We start from the raw sequence: 23,646 nt of genomic DNA on the forward strand, positions 1-23,646 counted from the left end.
AAGTCGATGGATTCTAGAGACTCGGAAGGAGAACTCTGGGAACTCGGGAAGATACAAGTGGCTTGGCACGTAGGACCCCACTGCTTGATAGTGCCCACAGACCAGTCGATGTGAGGGTTATGGCTGTGAAGCCAGGGATAACCAAGGACGAGAGGAAACTCGGAACAGGAGATCAGATGAAAGTTCATCACTTCCTGGTGTTGGGAAACTGAAAGTCGTAAGGGGGTAGTGGCACGAGTGACAAGTCCAGATCCCAAAGGACTTCTATCCAACGTAGTAACCCTTATGGGGTCACTTAGAGGTTCAGAAGGAACGCCATTCTCCTTCGCCCAGATCCCATCCATGAAGTTACCTGCGGCTCCAGAGTCTACCAAGGCTTGAAGAGAAAACTCGTGGTCGTCCCAGGAAAGGGTAACTGGAATGAGCAGGCGGGAGTTGGATGGATGGGAGGAGGTTATGTTTCCCGTTACAGTCCTCCCAGGCCTGCACGGGAGAGTGCGTTTCCCTGGAGCCCGGGACACGTGGAGCGGAAATGGCCCGGTTTGCCGCAATATAGACAGCATCGCTCCCTCATCCGGCGGTCTCTCTCAGCCTGGGAGATGCGTCCAACCTGCATGGGTTCTGGTGGAGCCAGCGAGGATAAAGGTGGAGACTCGGAGCTGGAACCGATAGGAGCTAGGGTGAGCGGTCTATGGTTTTGTTCTCTCTCTCTCAGACGCTGGTCTATGCGTGAAGCCAACTTGATAAGGGACTCGAGGTTGTCCGGTGGTTCCCGAGTGGCCAGTTCATCTTGGATGGTGTCAGAAAGACCCTTCAAAAACACACTGTGAGCGCCTCGTCGTTCCAGCCACTTGCTGCTGCCACAGTGCGGAACTGGATGGCATAGTCCGTCACGCTGCGCCGACCTTGGCAAAGAGTCAGGAGCTGTTTGGCTGAGTCAGGGCCGTTGGTAGGACCTTGAAACACTCGCTTGAATTCTTCAGCAAAGGTAGAGTAGCTGGCACAGCAGGGACTTTGGGCATCCCACACAGCAGTAGCCCAGGCTAGGGCCTTTTCCGACAGCAGGGTGATGATATATGCTATCTTGGACCGGTCGGTGGGAAACGCACGATGGTTGCAGCTCAAAGGAGAGAGAACATTGGGTGAAAAACCCCTTACAAACACTCGGATCCCCTGAGAACCGTTGGGGAGGCGGCAGACGAGGTTCAGCCAGGGGATTAACTGCCAGGGGCCCTTGAATCGGATGAACTGGAGCAGAAGCGGTTGCCGGGGAATGTCGATCCGAAATCTGCTTTATGGAAGTCAGCATCTCTGACAGAAGTTGAGAATGTCTAGCCATTAAGGCCTCTTGCTGAACCAGAGCAGCTTCGTGGCGTTGGACAGTCCCCTCATGGTGGGACAGCATGGAAAAAAGATCCTGGGTACTGGCTGCCTCTGGGTTCATAATAAGGGCTCAGTGTTTCTGTCACGACCCGGTGCGAGAAACAGTCACTAATAATTGTCAGAACCCAGAAGATGAGGCAGACACAGCTGTACTAGAGATGGTGGTTTAATAAAAGAACAAAATCTTCAGGCAAAGAAACTAAATCCACAATGTCCAAAAATAAAGCCAAGAGGCACAAAGAGGAAAACCTCCAAAAAAACAAAAGAAACTCCACAAAGTGGTAAAAAACAGCAGGGAAAAACAAACCTCAAAAGACTACTCAAACAAAACACAAGAACTAAACCAGAGAACCTCTGGAAAATCCCACCAGAGAAATGTCTATATAAAACAAGGCTTGGGCTGGGGCTGGGTGCTAACTTACAAACACTGAGCAAGGAACTGAGGAACACACAGGGTATAAATACTAACAAGGGAATGACCTACAGGTGCAAACAATAATTAGAGCAAGAAAAACAAAAGGTACAAAAAAGGTGCAATGGGGACATCTAGTGACCAAAACCCGAACAGTCATGGCCAAAACCTGACAGTGTGTGGACAGGTGTCTTTTATACAGGTAACGAATTCTAACAGGTGCAGTTTATACAGGTAATGAGTGGAGAACAGGAGGGCTTCTTAAAGAAAAACTAACATGTCTGTGAGAGCCGGACTTCTTACTGGTTGGTAGGTGATCAAATACTTATGTCATGCAATAAAATGCAAATTAATTACTTAAAAATCATACAATGTGATTTTCTGGATTTTTGTTTTAGATTCCGATTTCTTTATTGTCAAGCTAAATAATTATGTCTTATTGTTAGATGTGACTGACATTCTGTATGTACTGGTGACTTCATGAGCAATGTGTCTAGCACAGTGGACTGATAGTTCTGGACTGAATTGTATACATGATGAGGATTAAATTGTTTTATTACACCTCCTATTTTATGGCAGTTTGTGTTATTGCTACAGTATTCATGTTTGCCTACGTGATTAAATGCTGTTCACCCCTGCTTGTAAATGTAGAAGAGACTTTGTTTTCAATGACTTACTGTTCCTGGCTAAATTACGTTTCAATAAATGCTGCGAAACAAACCGTCCATATCTAGCCTAGACTTTACTCAATATTTTCATCTACAGTAGTAATGTATATCAGTGGCTAATCATTATCCGTCTTGTTGGCAACTCAATTTGAGCTGGCATGTGGTGATATTTCAATGGAAAGCAATGGACACAGATAAAGGGTAACATACAGTATCTTCTTTATATAGTCCCTGACGGATTATCTGTATATATTCAGCTAACTATCCACAGAATCTCATAATTTGTCCAGAATAGACTATAGCATGCTACAACTACATACGTGTACAGCTTGGGTGGCCAGTATAGAAAGTCAGAAGACAGAGTTGCTGCATGTCAAAAGAGTTTACGTGGTCTCTAACTAAATCGAACCAATCATCTCTTGATAGTCAGAACATCTAGAGAATATTCTCTCCTGTATTTGAAAATATCCAAATAAAGTGATTGAAGAAACTAAATGAAAAGTAAAGACAAAAAACGCTGTATACGGTTGTTGTTATTCATACTGATAATGCTTACCTATGAGTTGAGATGTTCCAGTAGTAGCTGTCCATCATGTTTAGCTTCAGTGGTTGAGCAAAGCGTGGAGGTTCATAGTTCTAAGCTGTGTGTCTTTAGTTTACAGATAGGTCTGTGTCCCTACAATGCTCACAATCTTATCTGTCCTTCCTGTGTGAGTGTGTCTGTGTGTCTAAATGATGTGGCCCTCAACCATAAGTCACTGTGTCACTTGGGTGAAGTGGCCACAGAAAGGACATGAGAGATCTGTGAACTTCCGGTCTCTTGCTCAATCTTTCTCACACTCCATCTCTCTCGCTCCCATCCTCTTTCCCACCCCCTCTCTCTGCTCACACAGATAGGAAGTGTGGAAGGGGGTGTGGACTACTGACCATGCCTTAATCGGTTGTTGGACGCTCTTCCCTCTTTAACTGGAGTCCTAGAGTGTCCACTTCCTTCCTGTATTCTCTATGTTCAGCCAACAGACACACCCAGAATGAGGCAAATGCCCCCAAAATCGACAGTAATTAGTAATAAATGATGACTTTATGATGAATTATGGTGTAGTTAGTAGCTAATTAAGTCAAGATAAGGGCTTTTTCATGGTGGCATCCCAATCTCATAGTATCAAATGTTACTACTTTATCTACTGTGTCCTGCCAAGCAAAGAATATAATGATCTAAACGCATCATTCAATCACAATTTTTTGTTTTATTGCAGATTTGATACGGCATGTGAGAACACAGAGTTAGAGTATATCACTTTCCAAATGTAACAATAGCTGTCTTACTGATGCATGTACTGCACCACTGTATAAAGCGCTTTATAAAAGCTATCTGCAGAATGCCTCTGGCCCCTGATAGTTTTGGTGGCTCCTACATGGGGATGTTGCACTCTGGTGGCAGACTGTGACAAGTCATCACGTTGTGCCTTATTACAATAGAGAAGTCAGAGATATCCTGCCACAGAATGTTGCAACCAATTGTAAATGTTCTATCAACTGTAGCAAACATCCTCTTCATTCTGATGTTTGTCATTGGTTAAGCATTGAGCAAGCAGGGTTTGGATTTCCCTTTATTTCCCAATGCATATAAAAGAAAAGACAGCTTCTTGCTTTGATTAAACAACCTTTGCCATTTTGGATATATCGGTGATCTCAATAGCCATGATCTCTTTTACTCAGTCACAGGTAAGGCTTTTTCATTATTTCATCTAAAATACATGTTTATAGTATCTCAGAAGCATTACACAATAAACACAATATTTTTCTATCTCTATGTTTATTTGAAGTGTATTCTTACTGTGGATGGCACCTCAACAACATCACAGATGGGTCTGTGGTTTATTGCTTTCACCACTTTTCTGTTGAAAGGTCAGTTTCTCCCTGATTGTGCATACTATACATCCCTCTTAACTTGAACACACTTTGACTTACTGCCAATTAAAAAGTAATTGGCATTTTACTGATAACATCAATGTGTGCTTGAATGTTTCAACAAGTGTGTGTGAGATTGATCAAACTTTGTGTGTGTGTGTTCGTGTGTGTGTGTGTGTTTGTGCAAAGAAATGTGTTTTGCTGTTCAGCCTGGCCTCAAAGACTAGACGTAACATAGTAAATGTAAATCTGTGACACTCAAATTACTATGATATGTTACGTTTGGTATGGTTACATAAGACAGAAGGTTATTAATGCCAAAAATGAAAGGAGGGAGGTTGGTCGGGGAGGATGGGTAGACGTATAACGCGAGCGTCTAGCAACTCAAAGGTTGCGTTTTCGAATCACATCATGGACAACTTTAGCATTTTAGCTAATTTGCAACTACTTACTGTACTACTTTTTAGCTACTTTGCATTTACTTAGCATGTTAGCTAAACCTTCCCCTAAAACTAACCCCTAACACCTAACGCTAACCCCACCCTAACCCACATAGCCACCTAGCTAAGTTTGTACAGCAAAGTGGAATTTATAACATATCATACGTTTTGCAAATTTATAATATATTATACTTTTTTATTTTTTTTATTTTTTTAATTTAACCTTTATTTAACCAGGTAAGCCAGTTGAGAACAAGTTCTCATTTACAACTGCGACCTGGCCAAGATAAAGCAAAGCAGTGCGATAAAAACAACAACACAGAGTTACACATGGGGTAAAACAAAACATAAAGTCAAAAATACAACAAAAATATATATACAGTGTGTGGAAATGTAGCAAGTTATGGAGGTAAGGCAATAAAAAGGCTATGGTGCAAAATAATTACAATTAGTATTAACACTGGAATGATAGATGTGCAAGAGATTATGTGCAAATAGAGATACTGGGGTGCAAATTAGCAAAATAAATAACAATATAGGGATGAGGTAGTTGGGTGGGCTAATTTCAGATGGGCCGAATTGCAATTCGTAACATATCATACGAATTGTAATTCTTAACATATCATACGAAATGAAGGCAGACAGATTTTATGTTTACTATGTTATGTCTATCCCTGAGTCCAGGTTTTGCTGTTCAGTGTTTCTTGATGGTGCTGTGTTCTCCAGGTGCTCTCTGCCAACAGTGGAGTCTGTGGACGCCCCAAAGCATTGTGGCTGTTGGTGGAGCCTGCCTACTGGTCCCATGTAGGTTCAAGAACCCTGCGAAGTTTGATGCTGACTTGAAAAACTGCACAGTCACTGGGATTTGGAAGAAAAATCACGAATTGGGAAATATTGTTTTCCACTCAGCCCAAACGGATGCCCAAAACATCATCAAGGGAGTGATGGTGGGAAATCTCTTGGACAAGAACTGCACCACTATTTTCAACAGTTTCCCTGCAGGATATGATGACACATATATCTTCAGGCTGGAATGTCCTGGAACAAATCGCCTCAAATATAACTTTATACCAGGTGTAAATATCAATCATACAGGTACAGAGTTTTACCTTACCTAAGAGATACAGTGGGGAGAACAAGTATTTGATACACTGACGATTTTGCAGGTTTTCCTACTTACAAAGCATGTAAAGGTCTGTAAGTTTTATCATAGGTACACTTCAACTGTGAGAGACGGAATCTAAAACAAAAATCCAGAAAATCACATTGTATGATTTTTAAGTAATTAATTTGCTTTTTATTGCATGACATAAGTATTTGATCACCTACCAACCAGTAAGAATTCCGGCTCTCACAGACCTGTTAGTTTTTCTTTAAGAAGCCCTCCTGTTCTCCACTCATTACCTGTATTAACTGCACCTGTTTGAACTCGTTACCTGTATAAAAGACACCTGTCCACACACTCAATCAAACAGACTCCAACCTCTCCACAATGGCCAAGACCAGAGAGCTGTGTAAGGACATCAGGGATAAAATTGTAGACCTGCACAAGGCTGGGATGGGCTACCGGACAATAGGCAAGCAGCTTGGTGAGAAGGCAACAACTGTTGGCGCAATTATTAGAAAATGGAAGAAGTTCAAGATGACGGTCAATCACCCTCGGTCTGGGGCTCCATGCAAGATCTCACCTCGTGTGGCATCAATGATCATGAGGAAGGTGAGGGATTGACCGTCATCATTGAAAGTCCGTATTGCCCAGCGACAGCCCCGAAACCTGAAGGATCTGGAGAAGGTCTGTATGGAGAAGTGGGCCAAAATCCCTGCTGCAGTGTGTGCAAACCTGGTCAAGACCTACAGGAAACGTATGATCTCTATAATTGCAAACAAAGGTTTCTGTACCAAATATTAAGTTCTGCTTTTCTGATGCATCAAATACTTATGTCATGCAATAAAATGCAAAATAATTACTTAAAAATCATACAATGTGATTTTCTGGATTTTTGTTTTAGATTCCGTCTCTCACAGTTGAAGTGTACCTATGATAAAAATTACAGACCTCTACATGCTTTGTAAGTAGGAAAACCTGCAAAATCGGCAGTGTATCAAATACTTGTTCTCCCCACTGTATATATAGCCTCCCCACTGTATATATAGCCTCCCCACTGTATATATAGCCTCCCCACTGTATATATAGCCTCCCCACTGTATATATAGCCTCCCCACTGTATATATAGCCTCCCTACTGTATATATAGCCTCCCCACTGTATATGATTACCCATTGGATTATACCCTTAGGGCTAAACATTCTAACAAAATGACTAGATTGAACTCTTATGAATACTAATAGCAAACTTAGGGCTCGATTCAATCAGATCGAGCGTTAACGCGTGTTGGCCGACAGACGCATAGTGGATGTTTTGGTGGTGTTGGAGGTGTAACTGCAGTATGAGCTGACAAATTGGTGAGTGGCTGCTCTTGTGTGTCACAAACCACTTCCTTCCTTATTATCCCTACCACGTTAGAAGTTCAAAACAGCGATTGAAAGTGTAGGCTCTATCGATGATAGAGATGTTGACTCTCAAGTAAAACCATTCAATCAAATAGGCTATAGCCTACAAAAGCCACCTTGCTACGTTCTCCTTATTTGTGCAGTCGAAGGTCATCAATGAGGCATCATTTTCAGAACTGCCTACCTCTAACGCGGCTGCATGGGATTTGTCGAATTATAAAATCGGGTGGTCCAATTCAGTGTCCGCGATAAGGTAACGCAAGGAGCCGCTTGTGGATTTGAACCATTCCACCTCAGGCATCACCAAAACAACCGTTTGCGGTGTCGGCTAAAGCGGATCTGATTGAATCGAGCCCCTAGAATCAAATACTCAACATGAAAAGTGATGTTGTTAGCAAAGTTAGTTTCAATCTGGTTGCCCCATACGGCATGCCATTGGGCCACTTTATGTCATGTTATTGATTCAATATCGCCCTCTCTCCCACATATTTTCATCCACCCAGACACCCCACCCAAACCCCAACTGATCTCTATGGGCAACATCACAGAGGGGGAGCGGGTTAGACTGAGCTGCTCTGCCCCCGCCCCCTGCCCTACATTGCCGCCCTCCCTGACCTGGACCTCTGGGCTGGGTGGAAGTGTTGAGAGCCAGCTACAGGAGGGTATAGATGGGCTCATGACCATGACCTCCACCCTAACTTTTACCGCCTCCCTCCCCCATCACGCGCTGATGGTCAAATGTTCTGCCCGCTACACACTGCAGTCAGGGGGCACCACCAAGACGACTGAGGGGAACCTGACCCTCAATGTTCTGTGTGAGAGACCACAACAACCATAATCACATGACCACACCGCAACCATATGACCACAACCATAAACCGTAGTGTAATCTCTTTATTCTGTGTGCAAACATGATTAGTTCATTGGTCATTTAACTGTTTAGTGCTAAACAGTATAAAGGGTATAAAAAACTAACTGGTTAGACATGAATTAGCAGGAAATAGGCAGTGATTTAGCTAATCATACCTATGCAATGATTCTTCCCTTCCTCATACACTGTATGTGTAACTTCTCAATAGTGCTTTCTAGATCATGTTCTCAATACTATGGCAACCTTCCAGCTCACTAGTGAGACTTAAAAATGACACTAATTATTTGTATTTTTTTCTGTTTTCTCTCATTCACTTCAATACATTCTATTTCTATCATTTGCACGCTCGTTGACGCTCACATGACGAACGTTCCCTGTGGGAATTGGTCTTTAATCTTCCAGATCAAAATGAGCTTGCATACCTCAGTGTGGATTTTGTCTTCCAGATGCCCCTAAAAACACTGTAGCCCTGTCCAGCCCAACTGGGTCTGTGCCTGAGGGTAGGGCAGTGACCCTGACCTGCCAGAGTGATGCCAACCCACCGGTGGAGCTTTACTCCTGGTACAAAGACATCAGTGGGCAGGTGACCTGGAAGGCCAATGGGCAGACACTGGTCCTCCTGGTCAGCAAGGCAGACAGCGGGCTGTACCTCTGTGAGGCCCACAACCAGAAGGGATCACAGAGGTCAAAGGCCATGCCTCTGGAGTTAGAAAGTAACCCATTTTGTTCACTTTATGACAAGTGCACTATATACGAAATAGGGTGCCATTTAATTTGTTGAAAGTGCTGTTGTTGAAAAGTAAATATTATATGTATATTCTAAATGGTTAACACTCAAGCCAAATGGACAACAAATTAATAGTCAACTTTAAAAACCATGTTCTATTCCCATTGTTTTCAGGTGGACAATTTTCCAAGATGGCCCCCTACATCATCTGTGGAGTGATGGTGTTGCTCTATGTTCTGACCGTCACCGTGGATGTGTATAAATATAAAAGGTGTCATTGTTTATGTGGTCATGCCCATCGAGTTTAGGAATACATTTATAGAAGGACTGTTCCAATCCTCTTTGTTCTAATCCAAGTTCCCCCTTTTCCTTCCCTATTAAGTCTCTCCAGAAGATTGAAAGTAAGAGGAACATTTTCATTTCATAATATTCTGTTTAACCAACCTCAACCACTGAGCAACTTTAAGACATATGCAGTAGATGATGCAGTTTGATACTCAGAGTTTGATGTGATACAGAGGCAAAGTGTTAAATTCTACATCAAAACTTTAACAATTCTCAGTATGACTATTATACATGTTTACTGTGGTTTTGTATAAAACATGTACCACTAATACTCCTATTTTGTATTAAATGTTATATAGTATTGATACCTCTGTTGGGTAATATAACTCCTCTGTTTACATACAATTATGTATCCTTAATATTTTAGCAGATAGAGCTCTCCCTCTCAGGGAAAGGGGACAACACATACACCAACCTAAGGATCGCCAGCATCAGCTCTGGCTATGACCAACTCCAGGTGATTATGAAGAAAAACCTCAAATATAAACTCAAAACAACAAAATACAATGTTTGAGTTTTTAGGTATTTAAGCTAACTGTTATGTATGAGGATTCATTTGAATAAGGTACAGTTCAAAATCATCAATGAGTTTGTGTGTGTGTCCATGCACAATGTCTTCCTCTGACAGATGACCAGGGCTGCCCCAGGTGAAGCTTGCTCTTATGAAAACCCGAATGGAATTGGCAGAAGAAATGAAAGAGCTGCGCCCTGAAACCACAAGGCAAAACAGCTCCAGATTTGACCTTTGCATTTGACCTTTGTTGTATGGAAAATGTTAATCTTGTATCTTTTGCTTCAGATCATATATTTTTTGATCCCAAAATACCTGATGCCTTCTGAATGTCATCACCTCTGCTAGTGTATTTTGCCTGAATGAGTTCAATATGATCCAGAGGCATCATGCACCTGATTTATTTTAATGGGGCACTGATGGCCAAATTGGATATCTTTGGATGAATGTGTAAGATAAACCATAGCTTCTGTATTTTCAGTGTACAAATGGATAAACTCAAATGGGCATGATGCCTCTGTATTGCCCCTGTGAGCTACATATTTACACCTCAATGTGTAAGACTGTATATCTGGATTAATGCAATGCTTTATGCACTTATAGTTGTATTTCCTAAAATAGTACTAAATTGTACTTGAATGATTTTGGTTTGTGGTTCAGCATCATCAGTCTTCTTCTCTGTAGATGATGTTAAACCATGCAGGGGGTTGTGTGGTAAACAGTCGAATAAATCTCTTAATGCCATTCTACCATGTTTTCTCTCTTGAAATTCATCACATTCCATTGCCTCCATCAATGAACAGGAAATAAAGTAGGGGCGGGGGGGGATGACGGAAGATGCAGGGCGTGATCTGACACCCCCTCCCTGCCCCCCTCTGGGCCCCCTGATTTACCACCAGGAGGGAAGTGGCGGATCTTTGATGACATCATGGCGCACTCATCTCCTTTGTCTGTTCTGTCTGAGTCTCTTTGCGTTTATGTCCATCCATGAAACAACAACAGGCAGAATGCTAGCAGGGAGATCTGAGAGTACTTGCTAGCTACAGAGAGGGTTGGGTGGGTTGTGTGTGGGGAAATGTTTTGGGATTATTTTACTAAGGGAGGAGAACGATTTAAAACTCAGATAAAAAGGAATCACCACTTAGCAACCGTTTCAAATATATTATCAAACATGTCTGATAAATGTTAGTTTTGAATCATCTCTTTTAGATGAGCCTCATTGCAACTCATATCATATCAGAGTTACGGAGTGGGACAGTTTTTTTTCTCCCAGTGTCTGATTGCATTATGATTGCATCACTATTTCAAACCCAAGATAATTCAATAGAACGGCTTGATAAGAGAACACAACCGGTTTTAAGAACACAACCAGTATAAAGACCCTAACCAGTATAAAGACCCCAACCAGTATAAAGAACCCAACCCGTATAAAGAACCCAACCAGTATAAAGAACCCAACCAGTATAAAGAACCCAACTGGTATAAAGAACCCAACCAGAACCCAACAAATGAACCCAACCAGTATAAAGAACCCAACCAGTATAAAGAATCCAACTGGTATAAAGAACCCAACCAGAACCCAACTAATGAACCCACCCAGTATAAAGAACCCAACCAGTATAAAGAACCCAACCAGTATAAAGAATCCAACTGGTATAAAGAATCCAACCAGAACCCAACTAATGAACCCAACCAGTATAAAGAACCCAACTGGTATAAAGAACCCAATCGGTATGATGGAAAACAAAGAAAGAAAGTGAATAGCCGTGTTTTGGAAGGGAGGAGGGAGAGAGGAGGCTTGCGGGGGCGTTCTTCTATGAATGGATTTGGTGACTCAGGTGATGTGTCATCGTACAGATTCTATAAAAAAGAACGTTTGGATTTGTGAACTCATTTAGGGGGATGAACGATTGAGGCTGCTGACAGTTTATTTACAACTTTTGGATTTTCGGGTGACAATGAAATGTAAGTATTTATGATACTATACTATTGACTGGGGATGTAATATGTCTGTCTCTCTGTGTGTGTGTGTGTGTGTGTGTGTGGGGGGGGGTAATATAGGCATATCCAACACACTATAATGATACGTTTCCAGAAACTGAACTTAGACTAATACTGTTCCACTGTACGTAGACAAAGCAATGCACTTACAAGCAACAATGTGTGCCGAATTTCTAAGGAAATTCTCAAATACTTGGGGGTGTGTTACATCAGCCCAAGGCTACAGGAAACTTCAGTTTAATGGTACCTGAATCAGCTGAAAATCAGTATGAAAACTGGGTCAGGAATAGCTTTTTGACAGTGCAAAAGTGACATTCATTTTTCCATGAAATGACTGAACAGGAAATAGTTACCTCTAAGGTAACTCTCTTTAACTCTATGGCTAAATTGACGAAATGTAACATATTCATATGTTGTTTCTAACCTAAAGCAAATGTTAAAAGTATCATTGATTTTTGCCTGTGTCAGACTGTGCTCTATTAATCAGGTAATGAAATGACAAATGCATTTTTCAATAAAATGAAAGTACTGCACAGGAAATGGTGAAGTTAGAAGTTGTTTCAAACCCTATCCTGTATTGATAATGGTTTATAAGAAGTGTATAGGGGATATACATGCTACTGTATTATTATACTGCCGATGTACTGGTCATCAATATGTAGTTCAGACAGATTCCATCTCACTCCTTCATGTTCACAGGGAACCTAAGAGGTCTACCACAACATACTCAGCATTCTTCATCAATGACTTGGCTTCAACTGCAATATCTCGTTTAGTTCTGGTTGGTGATTTATATGAAGGTTTGGTTGCAGTGTTTCTGATGCAGTCTGCTGGCTACGAAAACAGTTGACATCAATACTTATGATTTGATAGCATCAAATTAATCACTAGCCTACTGTCCAGACTCAGAGTCATAGTGCTTGCTAGCAATAACCACAGTCTAGAAAATATTATTTGAAGTTGTCGGCTTGATGAGTCAATTATGAAACAGTTGGACTCCATGTGTGACACTCTGGCTCTGGGACTTTTATATTTGAGCCAGGGTGTATTTGTTTTGTTGGGGTTTGGTTTGGTTATGTTGGGTTTTGGGTGTATTTCTTGTTTGCAGTTCTGTGGGGTTCTTTTCTAGGTTTGGTCAATGACTCCCAATCGGAGGTAACGAGTGTCAGCTGTCGGCTCGTTATCTCTGATTGGGAGCCATATTTATTCTGATTGTTTTCCTGTGGGAATTGTGGGTTTTTGTTCCATGTTCTGTCAGTTTAGCAGAGGACTTCACGAATCGTTCTTGTTTTGTTGTTTTGTTCCAGACTTTGAGTTAATAAAGTCATGTTCACTCAACGCGCTGCGCTTTGGTCTGTTCATTCGTCAGACGATCGTGACAGAAAAACCCACCATAAAAGGACCAAGCAGCGTGTCAAGCGGCAACAGGATTTATGGACGCCTATCAAGGATTCATGGACATGGGAGGAGATACTGGATGGAAAGGGTCCTTGGGCACAACCGGGAGAATATCGCCGCCCTCGTGAAGAGCTGGAGGCAGCTAAAACCGAGAGGAGGTGGTATGAGGAGGCAGCACGGAGTCGAGGCTGGAAGCCCGTGGGTACTACCCAAAAATTTCTTGGGGGGGGGCTAAAAGGGAGTGTGGCGAAGTCAGGTAGGAGACCTGCGCCTACTCCCTGGACTGACCGTGGAGAGCGAGAGTACGGGCAGACACCGTGTTACGCAGTAGAGCGCATGGTGTCTCCTGTACGCAGGCATAGCCCGGTTCGGTACATTCCAGCTCCACGTATCGGCCGGGCTAGATTGAGCATTGAGCCGGATGTCATGAAGCCGGCCCAACGCATCAGGCCACCAGTGCGTCTCCTCGGGCCGGCTTACATGGCACCAGCCTTACGCATGGTGTCCCCGGTTCGCCTACATAGCCCGGTGCGGGTTATTCCTCCTTCCCGTACTGGTCGGGCGACGGGGAGTATACAACCAGGTAAGGTTGGGCAGGCTCAGTGCTCAAGGGAGCCAGTACGCCTGCACGGTCCGGTATTTCCGGCGCCACCTCCCCGCTCCAGTCCAGTACCACCAGTGCCTACACCACGCACCAAGCCTCCTGTGTGTCCCCAGAGTCCTGTGCGTCCTGTTGCTGCTCCCCGCACTAGCCCTGAGATGCGTGTCCTCAGCCCGGGACCACCAGTTCCGGCACCACGCACTAGGCCTTATGTGCGTTCCCAGGGTCCAGCATGCCCTGTTGCTTCTCCCCGCACTAGCCCTGAGATGCGTGTCCTCAGCCCGGGAACCTCTAGTTCCGGCACCACGCACCAGGCCTACGGTGCGCCTCCGACGGCCAGAGTCTGCCGTCTGCCCAACGGGGCCTGAACTGCCCGTCTGCCCAACGGCGCCTGAACTGCCCGTCTGCCCAACGGCGCCTGAACTGCCCGTCTGCCCAACGGGCGCTTGAACTGCCCGTCTGCCCAACGGCGCCTGAACTGCCTGTCTGCCCAACGCCGTCTGAACTGTCCGTCTGCCAAGCGCTGCATAAGCCGCCCGTCTGCCATGAGCCTTCAGAGCCGTCCGCCAGACCGGAGCCGCTAGAGCCTTCCGCCAGACAGGATCAGCCAGAGCCTTCCGCCAGACAGGATCAGCCAGAGCCTTCCGCCAGACAGGAGCCGCTAGAGCCTTCCGCCAGACAGGATCAGCCAGAGCCTTCCGCCAGACAGGATCAGCCAGAGCCTTCCGCCAGACAGGATCAGCCAGAGCCTTTCGCCAGACAGGATCAGCCAGAGCCTTCCGCCAGACAGGATCAGCCAGAGCCTTCTGCCAGACAGGATCAGCCAGATCCTTCAGCCAGCCATGAGCAGCCAGATCCGTCGGCCAGCCATGAGCAGCCAGATCCGTCGGCCAGCCGCGAGCAGCCAGATCCGTCGGCCAGCCATGAGCAGCCAGATCCGTCGGCCAGCCATGAGCAGCCAGATCCGTCAGCCAGCCATGAGCAGCCAGATCCGTCGGCCAGCCATGAGCAGCCAGATCCGTCGGCCAGCCATGAGCAGCCAGATCCTTCAGCCTGCCATGAGCCGTCCAGCCAGGATCCGCCAGAGCCGTCCAGCCAGGATCCGCCAGAGCCAGCCAGCCAGGATCCGCCATTGAGTCCGGTGCTGTCCCTTAGCCCGGTGCTGCCCCTTATCCTGGTGCTGCCCCTTAGTCCGGTACTGCCCCTTAGTCCGGTGCTGCCCCTTAGTCCGGTGCTGCCCGTTAATCCGGTGCCGCCCCTTAATCCAGTGGGGTTTAGTTGGGGGTGGTCATATGGAGGAGGCTACGGAAGCGGATAGTGACTAAGGTGGGGTGGGGACCACGACCAGGGCCAGAGCCGCCACCGTGGACAGACGCCCACCCAGACCCTCCCATAGAGTGTATGCTGGTGCGCCCGGAGTTCGCACCTTTAGGGGGGGGTACTGTGACACTCTGGCTCCGGGACTTTTATATTTGAGCCAGGGTGTATTTGTTTTGTTGGGGTTTGGTTATGTTGGGTTTTGGGTGTATTTCTTGTTTGCAGTTCTGTGGGGTTCTTTTCTAGGTTTGGTCAATGACTCCCAATCGGAGGTAACGAGTGTCAGCTGTCGGCTCGTTATCTCTGATTGGGAGCCATATTTATTCTGATTGTTTTCCTGTGGGAATTGTGGGTTTTTGTTCCATGTTCTGTCAGTTTAGCAGAGGACTTCACGAATCGTTCTTGTTTTGTTGTTTTGTTCCAGACTTTGAGTTAATAAAGTCATGTTCACTCAACGCGCTGCGCTTTGGTCTGTTCATTCGTCAGACGATCGTGACACCATGGTGATTGGATGACCCCTTTATCAAATGGAATCTCTTTTTCAAATGGAACCTATCATGTCTTTGTTTTTCCCGCTCATGGGAGCATATGGCATCTCATGGTAAAGGCATGTTGTGCCAAAGTGAAGGGGGGAGTGGCCAGGTAAAAATAAATGTTTGGTTCCATGATGGTTTCTTGCACTCTGGGAAGACAACCTGTTATGTGCTAACCAATCAGCGTCTTCACTCACTCTAATGTAGGCCTACCATGTGGTCTGGTACCAGGCTATTGAATCACCACTTAGTAATTGTTGAATAATGTTGCATAGCATTGTAAACAGTGACAATTTAACCTATTGTTCAAAACAAACCTATTTTGAAACGTAGATGAATGCTGTGATCTTGAATGTAACCCTGATCCAATGCCTTACACAATGTACCTCTCTAAAATGATAATTTATTTATTATCTCTGCAGCGTGGCTTAACTCAACACAGTCTCTCCTCCTGTTGCTGCTATTGGCGCAGCTGCTTGTCCTTTCGTGGTCACGCCCCACACACAAGTGCCCCCTCTTTGCCCAACTGACAATGATGGTCCAGCAAATGAGAAGCCTGCAGATGCTGACAAGGAATCTACAGGTGAGTGAGTTTACCATAGTTTGGTAGGCACAGCACGGTCAATGCTAGTCAACATACTCTCATTATGTGACCCTCCAATATAACTCTTATCTATGTCCTCTTCCTTTAGAGTGAAAGTGAATTCAGCGGTATAGAGCTTCTAGAGTACAACCTAGACTCTCTTCCAGAGATGGAACACACAGCAAATCACCTCAGTTCACTAAAGGTATCTGTCTTCTCAAGTCCAGCCCCTATTGCATGCTTTTATCTGTCTCTTTCTAAATAACTACAGTGCCTTCAGAAAGTATTCACACCCCTTGACTTTTTCCAAATGTTGTTGTGTTACAAGATCTACACAAAATACTATGTAATGTCAAAGTGAAAAATAATAATAATAATAATTAATGGAAAATAAAACACCTTTGGCAGCGATTACAGCTGTGAGTCTTTCTGGGTAAGTCTCAAAGAGCTTTGCAAAGCTGTATTGTACAATATTTGCCCATTATTCTTTTAATATTTTTTCAAACTCTGTCAAGTTGGTTGTTGATCATTGCTAGACAGCCATTTTCAAGTCTTGCCATAGCTTTTCAAGACGATTTAAGTCAAAACTGTATCTAGGCCACTCAGGAACATGCAATGTCGTCTTGGTAAGCAACTCCAATGTATATTTGGCCTTGTGTTTTAGGTTATTGTCCTGCTGAAAGGTGGATTTGTCTCCGAGTGTCTTGTGGAAAGCAGACTGAACTAGGTTTTCCTCTAGGACTTTGCCTGTGCTTAGCTCCATTCCTTTTCTTTTTATCCTAAAAAACTCCCTAGTCCTTGCCGATTACAAGCATACCCATAACATGATGCAGCCACCACCATGCTTGAAAATATGAAGAGTGGTACTCAGTGATGTGTTGTGTTGGATTTGCCCCAAACATAAGGCTTTGTATTCAGTACAAAAAGTTTGTTTCTTTGCCATATTTTTTGCAGTATTACTTTAGTTCCTTATTGCAAACAGGATACATGTTTTGAAATATATTTTATTTTGTACAGGCTTCCTTCTTTTCATTCTGTCATTTAGGTTAGTATTGTGGAGTAACTAAAATGTTGTTGATCCATCCTCAGTTTTCTCCTATCACAGCCATTTAACTCTGGAACTGGTTTAAAGTCACCATTGGCCTCATGGTGAAATCCCTGAGCGGTTTCCTTCCTCTCCGTCAACTGAGTTAGGAAGGACGCATGTATGGTGGGGGAAAAAAGTATTTAGTCAGCCACCAATTGTGCAAGTTCTCCCACTTAAAAAGAAGAGAGAGGCCTGTAATTTTCATCATAGGTACACGTCAACTATGACAGACAAAATGAGAAAAAAAAAATCCAGAAGATCACATTGTAGGATTTTTAATGAATTTATTTGCAAATTATGGTGGAAAATAAGTATTTGTGTCAATAACAAAAGTTTCTCAATACTTTGTTATATACCCTTTGTTGGCAATGACACAGGTCAAACGTTTTCTGTAAGTCTTCACAAGGTTTTCACACACTGTTGCTGGTATTTTGGCCCATTCCTCCATGCAGATCTCCTCTAGAGCAGTGATGTTTTGGGGCTGTCGCTGGGCAACACGGACTTTCAACTCCCTCCAAAGATTTTCTATGGGGTTGAGATCTGGAGACTGGCTAGGCCACTCCAGGACCTTGAAATGCTTCTTACGAAGCCACTCCTTCGTTGCCCGGGCGGTGTGTTTGGGATCATTGTCATGCTGAAAGACCCAGCCACGTTTCATCTTCAATGCCCTTGCTGATGGAAGGAGGTTTTCACTCAAAATCTCACAATACATGGCCCCATTCATTCTTTCCTTTACACGGATCAGTCGTCCTGGTCCCTTTGCAGAAAAACAGCCCCAAAGCATGATGTTTCCACCCCCATGCTTCACAGTAGGTATGGTGTTCTTTGGATGCAACTCAGCATTCTTTGTCCTCCAAACACGACGAGTTGAGTTTTTACCAAAAAGTTCTATTTTGGTTTCATCTGACCATATGACATTCTCCCAATCCTCTTCTGGATCATCCAAATACACTCTAGCAAACTTCAGACAGGCCTGGACATGTACTGGCTTAAGCAGGGGGACACGTCTGGCACTACAGGATTTGAGTCCCTGGCGGCGTAGTGTGTTACTGATGGTAGGCTTTGTTACTTCGGTCCCAGCTCTCTGCAGGTCATTCACTAGGTCCCCCCGTGTGGTTCTGGGATTTTTGCTCACCGTTCTTGTGATCATTTTGACCCCACGGGGTGAGATCTTGCGTGGAGCCCCAGATCGAGGGAGATTATCAGTGGTCTTGTATGTCTTCCATTTCCTAATAATTGCTCCCACAGTTGATTTCTTCAAACCAAGCTGCTTACCTATTGCAGATTCAGTCTTCCCAGCCTGGTGCAGGTCTACAATTTTGTTTCTGGTGTCCTTTGACAGCTCTTTGGTCTTGGCCATAGTGGAGTTTGGAGTGTGACTGTTTGAGGTTGTGGACAGGTGTCTTTTATACTGATAACAAGTTCAAACAGGTGCCATTAATACAGGTAACGAGTGGAGGACAGATGAGCCTCTTAAAGAAGAAGTTACAGGTCTGTGAGAGCCAGAAATCTTGCTTGTTTGTAGGTGACCAAATACTTATTTCCCACCATAATTTGAAAATAAATTCATAAAAAATCCTACAATGTGATTTTCTGGATTTTTATTCCTCAATTTGTCTGTCATAGTTGACGTGTACCTATGATGTAAATTACAGGCCTCTCTCATCTTTTTAAGTGGGAGAACTTGCACAATTGGTGGCTGACTAAATACTTTTTTTCCCCACTGTATCTTTGTAGGGACTGGGTGTATTGATACACCATTCAAAGTGTAATTAAAAACAATGTCTGCTTTTATTTTATTTTATTACCCATCTACAAATATGTGCACTTTTTGCGAGGCATTGGAAAACTGCTCAACTGAGGGACCTTCCAGATAATTATATGTGTGGTGTACAGAGATGGGGTAGTCAAAAAAAAAATCTGTCCATGCAACTTATTATCTGACTTGCTAAGCATATTTTTTTACTCCTGAAGTTATTTAGGCTTGTCAAAACAGGGGTTGAATACTTATTGACTCAAGACATTTCAGCTTTTCATTTTTGAATAAAAATGTCTAAAAACATAATTCCACTTTGACATTATAGGGTATTGTGTGTAGATCAGCGACACAAAATCTAAATGTAATACATTTTAAATTCAGGCTGTAACACAACAAAATGTGGAAAAAGTTAAGGGGTGTGAATACTTTCAGAAGGCACAGTACATACAGTGCCTATAGAAAGTCTACACACCCTTGAACTTTTTTCACATTTTGTTGCATTATAAAGTAGGATTGAAATATATTTAATTGCAATTATTTGTCATTGATCTACACAAAATACTCCATAATGCCAAAGTGAAAAGACAATTCTACAAGTTAAATAACAAAAATATAGTCGTTGCATAAGTATTCACCCCCTTTGTTAAGGCAAGCCTAAATTAGTTTAGAAGTAAAAATTGCCTTAACAAATCACACAATAAGTTATATGGACTCACTCTGTGTGAAATAATAGGGGTTGACATAATCTGTCAAATATTGCATTTTAAGCACAAATTCAACTACAAAGACCAGGGAAAAAGCCTCATAAAGAAGGGCAGTGATTGGTAGATGGGTAACAATAACAAATCAGACTTTAATAAATCTTTAAGCATGGTCAAGTTAATAATTATGCTGTGGATGATGGATTAAACCACCCAGACCCATCAAAGATGCAGTCGTCCTTCTGAACTGAGCTGGAGGACAGGAAGGAAACTGCTTAGGGATGTTACCATGAGGCCATTGGTGATTTTAAAACAGCTCTAGAGTCAATGGCTGTGATGGGAGAAAACTGAGGTCTAAATGCAAAGCCTTATGTTTGGAGCAAATACAACACATCACTGAGTAACTGCCTCCTTATTTTCAAGCATACTGTTGGCTGCATCATGGTACGGGTATGATTGACATCGACAAATACAGGGGAGTTTTTCAGGATGAAAAGGAACGGGATGGAGCTAGGCACAGGCAAAATCCTAGAGGAAAACCTGTTTCAGTCTGCTTTACACCAGACACTGGGAGAGGATTTCACCTTTCAGCAGGACAATAACCTACAACACAAGGCCAAATCTATACTGGAGTTGCTTACCAAGAAGACAGAGAATGTTCCAGGTTACAGTTTTGACTTAAATCTGCTTGAAAATCTATGGCAAGACTTGGAAATTGCTGTCTAGTCATGATCCCCAACACCTTAACAGAGCTTGAAGAATTTTGAAAAGAATAATGGGCAAATATTGCACAATACATGTGTGCAAAGCTCTTATGAGACTTACCCAAGAAGCTGTAATCGATGCCAATGGTGTTTCTAACATATATTGACTCAGGGAGCTGAATACTTATGCAACAACTATATTTTAGTTATTTCATTTTTATTCATAAAAAAATAAAATAAGACAGAGTATTTTTTGTAGATTGTTGACAAAAACTGACAATTAAATCAAATTTTATCCCACTTTGTAACACAATAAAATGTGAAAAAATCCAAGGGGTCTGAATACTTTTGCAAGGCACTGTATACAGTGCTACATTGTGTGAAAGTGACAAAGCGATATGAATGTAGTGACTTAAAGCAGCAAAAATGTATACCATAATTCATCACTGCTCAGTTTATTTAATATATTGTGAGGAATGCTTCAGGGACGCTTTATCACTTTTCAGAAGCTTTTTGATGTTGCACTAAATAATGTGTTTATAACACAGTGTCAAGTCCCCAGTCTTTAGAATTCACACCTTGTCGCCCTCTCTCCCCTCTCCCAGCTAAACGACTCCCTTTCACAACTTTACACGGATCTCCGCTCCTTTAAGCTGCACCTTGATTGGCTGATTGATGTCCGAGTCAGTATGAGCCTGCCAGTCTCTCCCAAGACAGTAGAGGTCACCAGAGGCCTGCAGCATATCTCAAGCCTCTGCTCTACTGCACTACAGCAGGTAGGTAGCTCAATATACTCTGGGTACAGTAGTGGTGCATGTGCAAAATCAATGGGGAAGCCAGGCCAGAAAAAAAAGCCATATTACAACCTATGTGTTGTCATAATTATGTTGTTTGCTCTTTAACCTGTTAGTTCATATGCCTTGCCACCGTGAGAGTTAGACTGGGTACAGATCTAGGATCCACTTACGCTGTCAAATTCCAAACCTTATCCATAAGTGAGAGAAAATGTAACTGAGAGAAAATGTAACTGACCTTAGAAGAGTATAGGGGCAATGTCATTCTACTCCCCTTAGATCAATCCACTCAGATCAATAAGACACAAAGCTGAAGTGGCACAAAAAGAGCTGTATAATGTCAGTGGTAGAAACCTCAATTTACCCTCAAGGTGTGGAAAAAAACGTCCATATAATATAACAAATATGGAAAAGCCGTTTAGATTTTGATAATTGACTTTGGTATGTTTAGATGTAATATTTGACAGTAACATAAGATTCTTAGTTCGCACCATTCTAACTTCTCCCACCCCCTTTTCCCCTCCATTATAGATTGCGTGCCCACTACCCCAGATTTCCATTCCTTCTTTCCCAACGCAACTCAGAACCTGGGACGTGGTCCTCCTCTCCTACGAGATTCCTGAACGGTTAGGATTTTACTGTCAATGGTCTACCAGAGTGCTGGTCCTCCTTAGGTCAAAAGTTCAGGGCCTTTGACATCAAGGTTTCCGCCATCTAGGTTCCTACTCTTTACGACAACAAATGCCTTCCTCCAAAGCACTGAACCAAGTTCTATTTTAGCGCCTGGCTACGCAGACGCTCGTTGACGCACGCAAACAGTTTGGATTAAATTATTGAATAACATGTGTACATTTATTTTGCAACGCTTGCGAACATGCTGACCGCACCGCTAGCGTTACGGGCGTTTACATTTTAGTCATTTAGCAGACGCTCTTATCCAGAGCGACTTACAGTTAGTGAGTGCATAAATTTTTCATACTGGCCCCCCGTGGGAAACGAACCCACAACCCTGGCATTGCAAGCGCTATGCTCTACCAACTGAGCTACAGGGGACATCTCCTCATTGGTTTTTAGGAGCATATACCCACGTGGGTGATTGAAAGCTGAACTGAGGTCCACACTCCAGTCCAGTTGGTGGTGGTAATGCACCTTAAAGTTGGTTGCCAAACGCCATATAAAGTCCAAAGAAGAAGAAGAAGACTGAAGGAGGAGAGATTACTGGAAACTAACTAAGTTTACCCTTTTATCTGTGGATTAATTGAGTAGAGGACCTTGTGCATTTCAGGTAAAATAACAACCCAATGTTTATATCCCAGGACAAATTAGGTAGCAACAGCAAGCTAGCTAGCTAAATGGCCATGAATGTTTCATGCGTTTCGACCTGTCCCCAAATTAATATAGATGGTTCAGAGTTAATTTTAATATTTCAACCTGCGCGTCCTGATCGCATCTGGTGTGCATGGACAAAATCAACATGCGCGCGTGCCCAGTCTAGTCAGCATGTTAGATCATTTACATGTTGAAATACAAATTCTTCTTCTTTAATATACAGTAATTTATAATATCCCTATTACAGTGCTGTTACTGAAGAATGTGCTTGAGTTAGGGTTAAACCTGATCCTAACCCTAAATATGAATGAGCCTACGAACCTGTTTTGTATTGTATTTACTGAATGTATAGTTATTTATTATTTATGAGCCTATTATATTTGTGATGCTGGCATCAAATATTTTTATACAAAGACATTATAATATCCATGGGATTTACCCATCTAAAATTAAAGACAGTGATATATTACCATGTTGTCCTGCATTTCTTTCATTCTTTACATGTAAACTGACATACTGTTTGGGTAACTTAATTTAATGGTACATATTGACTTCATAACACATTCATAATGCTTTCATAGCAGTACTACCGACCCGTAGCACTCACTTCCGTCATCATGAAGTGCTTTGAGAGGCTAGTCAAAGACCACATAACCTCCTCCCTCCCTGACACACTTGTCCCTCTCCAATTCGCCTACCACCCGACAGATCCATGGACGACGCAATCACCATTGCACTGCACACTGCCCTCACCCACCTGGACAAAAGGAATGCATATGTGAGGAAAGGGGTCAGTTGTACAATTGAATTCATTCAACTGAAATGTGTCTTCCGCATTTAACCCAACCCGTCTGAACCAGAAAGGTGTGGGGGCCTGCCTTAATCAACATCCACGTCATCGGCGCCAGGGGAACAGTGGGTTAACTGCCTTGCTCAGGGGCAGAATGACAGATTTTTACCTTGTCAGCTCGGGGATTCGATCCAGCAACCTTTTGGTTACTGGCCCAACGCTGCTACCCGTCCTGTACGTCCTGACGGGCTGCCCACAGGTGGTGAACATT

At 43.2% G+C, this 23,646-nt stretch overlaps 2 protein-coding genes across 3 annotated transcripts; both read left to right on the forward strand.

Moving 5' to 3' along the window:
• Positions 1 to 4,081: 4,081 nt before the first annotated feature.
• Positions 4,082 to 10,527, forward strand: LOC121586408 (myelin-associated glycoprotein). The gene is made up of 9 exons (XM_041903056.2): positions 4,082 to 4,188; positions 4,290 to 4,371; positions 5,541 to 5,909; positions 7,828 to 8,139; positions 8,642 to 8,908; positions 9,097 to 9,193; positions 9,305 to 9,323; positions 9,635 to 9,724; positions 9,896 to 10,527. Exons 1-9 carry the CDS (start codon positions 4,165 to 4,167, stop codon positions 9,977 to 9,979), a joined length of 1,344 nt encoding a protein of 447 aa, XP_041758990.1. The 5' UTR covers positions 4,082 to 4,164; the 3' UTR covers positions 9,980 to 10,527.
• Positions 10,528 to 11,681: 1,154 nt separating this feature from the next.
• LOC121585570 (interleukin-11-like) lies at positions 11,682 to 22,232 on the forward strand. 2 transcript variants are annotated; one of them, XM_041901895.1, is made up of 6 exons: positions 11,695 to 11,743; positions 12,479 to 12,560; positions 16,051 to 16,211; positions 16,321 to 16,416; positions 21,068 to 21,238; positions 21,788 to 22,232. In XM_041901895.1, exons 3-6 carry the CDS (start codon positions 16,161 to 16,163, stop codon positions 21,950 to 21,952), a joined length of 483 nt encoding a protein of 160 aa, XP_041757829.1. In that variant the 5' UTR covers positions 11,695 to 11,743; positions 12,479 to 12,560; positions 16,051 to 16,160; the 3' UTR covers positions 21,953 to 22,232. The 2 variants fall into 2 exon arrangements, with proteins under 2 accessions (XP_041757828.1, XP_041757829.1); XM_041901894.1 differs by lacking the exon at positions 12,479 to 12,560 and having other exon boundaries at positions 11,682 to 11,743.
• Positions 22,233 to 23,646: the final 1,414 nt, after the last annotated feature.

This window comes from Coregonus clupeaformis, chromosome 17 (genome assembly GCF_020615455.1).
Source record: "Coregonus clupeaformis isolate EN_2021a chromosome 17, ASM2061545v1, whole genome shotgun sequence".
Taxonomy (NCBI): domain Eukaryota; kingdom Metazoa; phylum Chordata; class Actinopteri; order Salmoniformes; family Salmonidae; genus Coregonus; species Coregonus clupeaformis.

Coding starts and splice junctions, on each gene's coding strand:
- LOC121586408 (XM_041903056.2), top strand. CDS start 4,165: ATGATCTCTTTTACTCAGTCACAG. Junction 4,189..4,289: donor TCTCTTTTACTCAGTCACAG/GTAAGGCTTTTT, acceptor GTTTATTTGAAG/TGTATTCTTACTGTGGATGG. Junction 5,910..7,827: donor TGTAAATATCAATCATACAG/GTACAGAGTTTT, acceptor TCATCCACCCAG/ACACCCCACCCAAACCCCAA.
- LOC121585570 (XM_041901894.1), top strand. Junction 16,417..21,067: donor ATCACCTCAGTTCACTAAAG/GTATCTGTCTTC, acceptor CCCCTCTCCCAG/CTAAACGACTCCCTTTCACA. Junction 21,239..21,787: donor GCTCTACTGCACTACAGCAG/GTAGGTAGCTCA, acceptor CCTCCATTATAG/ATTGCGTGCCCACTACCCCA.